A 5,224-nucleotide genomic window follows, 5' to 3' on the forward strand; every position below is an offset into this window, starting at 1 on the left:
TTCCTCCTCTGTCCTCCTCCGAGGGGTCAGGTCCTGTCTCCAGTACACAGAGCAGCCCAGAGGTGGCTTTAGTATTACAGTAGGAGCAGGGTTGTTGCCACTGTGGTGGTCTGGGGGGCTGAGTACTTTCTGTACCTGTAAGCCTGAGGATGGATTTTTATCAGCATGTGCATCCGTGCTGGCTGGGGAGGCAGTGGGGAGGCAGTGTGGCACCCCTTTTCCACCATGAAAGAGACGGTGCATGGAAATAAAATGCTAATGAGGCCACCGTGCAGGACAGTGAGGTGAAATGATGGAGAGAGGCTTGGCTCATTTTTCCTCTGGATGTATCAGAGGAATTAACTCCTGTTGAGTTAATTCACAGCTCTGACTGTGCTCTTCTTGGGGTAGAAAAACTGGCTGGATGATCGGGCCCAGTGAGTGGTGGTGAATGGAGTTCAATCCAGCTGGCAGCCAGTCACCAGTGGTGTTTTCCAGGGCTCAGTGATGGAGCCTGTCCTCTTTAATATGTCCTTTGAAAGCTGTGATATCCTTCACCAAAAGCATCTGGGAAGTTAGAGAGAGTAAACTTTTGAAAATGTTGGCCTGGCTTGGCTGTGATTTAACCATCTTCCAAACTTAGAGCTTTTGAAGCCTGCAAAAATTAGGGTGTGGGGTTTTCTCTCCCTCCCCCAGATCCTGGCTCTCAGGGTCTGTGTTTCCATAAGGAAGCCCTCTGCTCCAGGTGCTACCTAGCAAAGCCACAGATGGTCCCTAATGTTGATGAGGGATGTGGAGGGCCTGGGGGGTGTGCAGGAGTATCTCATGCAGTGGTGATGCATTGCTGGTGCTTCGTTTTCCCCTTCACCAGGCTCTGCCAACATCAACGACCGCAGCATGCTGGGGAAGCGGGACAGTGAGATCGCCATCATCGTGCAGGACACCGAGACTGTGCCCTCGGTGATGGACGGGGAGGATTACAGCGCTGGGAAGTTTGCCCAGTCCCTCCGGCTGCGGTGCTTCAGGTGGGATGTGCAGGGCTGGCGGAGCGCGGGCAGCGAGCGGGAATGCAGGCAGGGCTTGGTCAGGCTTACACCCGCCCGCAGCCTTTCAAACCAATGGGGCTGCTGCTGCCTGCTCAGGTTTAGTGTTGCCTGGCCTGGATGTAGCTCCGAGTTCTGCTGCTGTTTCGCTGGTATTAGCTTCTCTCGTGCTGCTCCTGTCCTCAGCTCAGCAGCTTGACTTACAAATTGTTTTGCTCCAGGATTTCACTAGAAGAGCTCATAAACAGGACAGTGATATTGTGCCTCCAGATCCTGTTTTCACACTCCCTCACTTTTGATGTCGGTGTCTCTTTCTAAGGGAAGTTTCTTCACTTGGAGCAGCCATCTGGCCCACAACACAGACGTTTTTTCATTAAGATCATCTTCTTTTTCCTGTTTTTTTTTTTTCTCACCCTGTTTCCCATCTGGACAGTTATTGCATAGAAAAAAAAGGGAGGAGAAAATCAAGTAGTGTAATGGCTGACAGACTGTTGCAGGGAATGGGAGCAAGAGCACACAGGGTTTGGCAAGTCCCAGTGGAACTTCTCCTGGCATTTCTCAAGAGAGGGAGCGCCCGGTGCTTCTGTCTCCTTAAGCATCAGTCCCTTTGTCTTCACAGGGTTGTCCTTGGTGGCTCTGATCTCAACCCAGAACACCAGGATCCTGTCTGTGACAAATTCTTCAAGGAGGTGTGGATTTCTACGGCAGCTCGCAATGCCACCATCTTTGATAAGGTGAGGAATGTGTCGCCTTCCCCCTCCCTCCTTCGGCACAGCAGCAGCAGATGCCAACAGGAGAAGCAGCACCAGGAGGGTGAGGGCAGCAGGTCCCAGCTCCTGGGGCTGGACCTTCAGAGCTGCTTTGAAGGGGTGAATAGTGTCAGATGGAAGAGCTGTGAAAAAGAAACTGGAGTTTGTGCATCCTCAAAGTGTGATGGCAGCCAAGAAGGCAGCAGTTCTTCCCGTTACTTGTATCTTCTCCCGTTACTTGTATCAGATGTAGCTCCAGAGAATGGCCGTGGTGTGCTTTCTACTTCTAGCTGGAGAAGTAGTAAATTTTACTTCTGGTTTTTAAAGAGCTTTTGTAGTGATCAGAAAAAGCTCTGGAGCTTCCCCTCTGCCTGCTCCAGCCATATCACAGATACATGCCTCTTCCCCCCTGTTCTCTAGGCTGTTAATTTGGTCATTCCCTCCCAGGGAACTTGTCCTGGATGTTTTGGTGCTTCTCGGGAACTCTGTGTTGCATCACTTCCCCTGCACTGATATGCCACTCCTTTTTTTTTTTTTTTTTTTTTTTTTTTTTTTTTTTTTTTGATCAGGTTTTTCGATGCCTTCCCAGTGACCAGGTGAATAATTTAACCCAACTGCGTGATTTCATCAACAAGCCCAAATTAGCCAATGATGATCCTGTGAAAGCAGCAGAAGAATTAAAAAAGATTCGTGGGTTTTTAGTACAATTCCCCTTTCGTTTTCTGGAGGAAGAGTACTTGCTTCCCTCCGTTGGCACAAAGGAGTCCATGGTACCCATGGAGGTTTGGACTTAAGAAGATGCAGACTGCTTTATATCTTAAAGTCTGGTTCTCTAGAGACAAGTTGATGAACGATACGGGATTTTAGAAAGCTTTTTTATTGCTAAGGGACACAAAAAAGATCTCCGCCAAGCTCATGTGTCTTTCTTAAGGATTTGGGTGGAGGAACTTGAAGCAAATTGACACTAGCAAAGGAGAGGAGCAAAAAGACTTGGAAATTCCAACAAATGAGAAGCTTAACTTCTGGAGGAGTCACTTAAGACATCTTCTGAGCACCTAAAGGATGCAGGCCACTTCCTAGGACAGGAAACAAATGCCAGGTGATGTTACCACTGCCAGCCGTATATTGTGGTTGCGCACATGCTGTCATCCTGCTGGGGCCGCGCAGGAGTTGTGGGCTGCGTGTGCTTCTAAGGCTTTCGGGTATCCACACCTTGGCTTCCTGGAGTTCCCCCGTCTCAGCCCTTTGTGCGCCATCAGGGCACATCACGCAGATCTGGCGCTGTCGGGGAGTGCTGCTTGCTGCTGCCTTGGGCTGTCCTACAGCTAGCCAAGTGTAGGTGTTTCACTTCTTAAATGGAAATGGACTAACAATCTTGTACCAGAATCAGCATTTCAGTCTCTTCTCCCCTCTGGGGGAAGATCACCCTGTTTCTACCACAGCTCGAGCAATCAGCAGTCCTCATGCGGCATGGTTCTGCTGAGGTCTTGGCAAAGGACAGCCGCGATGGAGCCAGAGGTGCTGGCCTTTGTGGACAGCAACACGTCAGTTTGTTCCTGCTGTGTGTGAAGGTGTTCGTCAGGAGAGGATCAAGGTTGAATCTCAAGCCTTGCTTCTCCGGAGCTGAAGCAAGGCACTGTGTGTAATGGGACGAAGTCAAAAGCGAGCATGGGCTGAACTAAGCGCCATACTCTGGGTCCTCCATCCCTACATTTCTTTTGCAGTACATGGGCAGACACTTCCACCCATCCCTTTCCTTCCTGTTTAAAGGAAGGGAAAGCAGTTAAGGCTGATGTCATGCTCAAACTGAGCTGATGTGTCGCTTTGTTGGTGGGATTGAATGCAAGGGGGAAGGGGAGCAGTTAGCAAAGCCTTGTCTCTGGTCTACTTTGTTATTAGACCAGCCACCATCTTAAGCTCAATCATGCAGGACATGTCTTCCCAAGCACAGGTAAAACTCAGCATGCCCAGTCCTGTGTTCCATTTCTGTAAGACAGTTTCAAAGCTATTTTGCATCTCACTGTCCAGTGAAGCAGCAATTCTGTTCAGCATCCCTGGGCAAAACACTATCACCCTTGGGTCAGGACCTTGCCTGGTGGGTGTCATCCTGGCTCTACGCTCCGTCTTGCAGTGAGCCATGTCTCCCAATTTCATGTCCAGCTCCAGCTGCAGTTGCAGGAGAGGTGTTCCCCATGATCAGTAGTGCCGTGTTGAACACTAAGAGATCAGACCATTAGAAATGCCTAACGAGTCAGATCCGGAGAAGTGAGAGGCTGCTCTGCTGCCACTGTGTTCAGGAGGATCCCTTTGCTAGCTGGGTTTAACCCTGTGCCCAGATCTCCTTAGTCAAAAGACCAAGTGAGCTGGCATTTAATTTAGTTCCGCAGCAAGTTTATTTTTTCCTCTTCTGGCTTTTCTAACAGTCTCACCAGTTTTTAACTGGAAAAGAATCACGCTGGTCCCTAAGCTATCCCGGAATGTAGCTGGCACCATGTTTTAGCTGATTGTCTTCTGTGTCTTCTGACCTGTAAATAGACAGCAGGTCATTCTGTACCTGCTGCATCACCTGAGTAAGTCTCAACCCTCCTGCCCAGATGTTCTTCCAGGGCAGCCCCTTCCTACAGCTTCAACTGATTCTCGCTCAAGTTTTGTAGATGCAATTGCCTGTTACGCTCCTTCCTGGCTGGTGCATGCATGGGCTGCTCAGCCTGTTGCAAGTGCTCATGCAGCATTTTACGTGCTGATCTTTTGTCCAGGAGGATGATGCTTTTAGCTGACAAGGTATGAGCACATCAATATGTTCCCTTGATTTTTCTTTCTTTTCCCTTAATAACTGACCTGGGGTCACCCCCTGCAGAGCCAGAGCAATGCTGGCCCAGCCATTTGCAGTCAAGATCAAAGGTGTCTCTTTATTTCACGTCAGTGCTAGTTCAGAGCTTTTCTCTCCTCTCCTCTCCTCTCCTCTCCTCTCCCAATATGTTTTTTAGCTGTTTTAGTTTGAACAAAGCTGCTCACTTTAAACAATTGCAGCCTGTCAGAGAATCACTGTAAGTCACACAGATCTGTATTTGTGGTTGAAAAGGAAGCATTCAACCCTGCCACCCATACATGTGAACTCCTGTCATCTCCTAAGTGCTCTTATTGTCCCCATCCTCATATTAGCAAAGATTCTTGTAATCATTAAATTATCCTCATATTGTCTTTTAAGGTGGGAGGTAGCTAATTACTGGGACTTCATGACTCCAGTGGTGTTAAGTCCCCCCTCTGCCAGGCTGCTTTGGGGAAAAACCACCCAGGTTCTGCACCACTCAGCCCAGCTCGCAATGGCTGCTGGTCCCAGGTGACACAGCAGAGCCACAGAGATGTTTAATTGGCCGATGCTGTATGAAAAGGTGCTAATGAAGAAGGTCTTTCATTATCAAAGCGGCAGACAGGCCTGACACTGGCGCTCTG

At 49.2% G+C, this 5,224-nt stretch overlaps 1 protein-coding gene across 3 annotated transcripts in view; it reads left to right on the plus strand.

The window, feature by feature from the left end:
• PLD1 (phospholipase D1, phosphatidylcholine-specific) overlaps positions 1–2,565 on the plus strand; it is a 40,627-nt gene extending 38,062 nt beyond the window's left edge. For all 3 annotated transcript variants that reach the window (XM_010137654.1, XM_010137655.1, XM_010137653.1), the window contains 3 exons: positions 851–1,004; positions 1,642–1,756; positions 2,341–2,565. In XM_010137654.1, the coding sequence (XP_010135956.1) occupies positions 851–1,004; positions 1,642–1,756; positions 2,341–2,565 (494 nt within the window). The remainder of the gene's footprint in view (positions 1–850; positions 1,005–1,641; positions 1,757–2,340) is intronic.
• The last annotated feature ends 2,659 nt before the right edge of the window (positions 2,566–5,224 follow it).

The sequence above is a fragment of the Buceros rhinoceros genome, unplaced genomic scaffold (genome assembly GCF_000710305.1).
Source record: "Buceros rhinoceros silvestris isolate BGI_N320 unplaced genomic scaffold, ASM71030v1 scaffold19556, whole genome shotgun sequence".
Lineage (NCBI taxonomy): Eukaryota > Metazoa > Chordata > Aves > Bucerotiformes > Bucerotidae > Buceros > Buceros rhinoceros.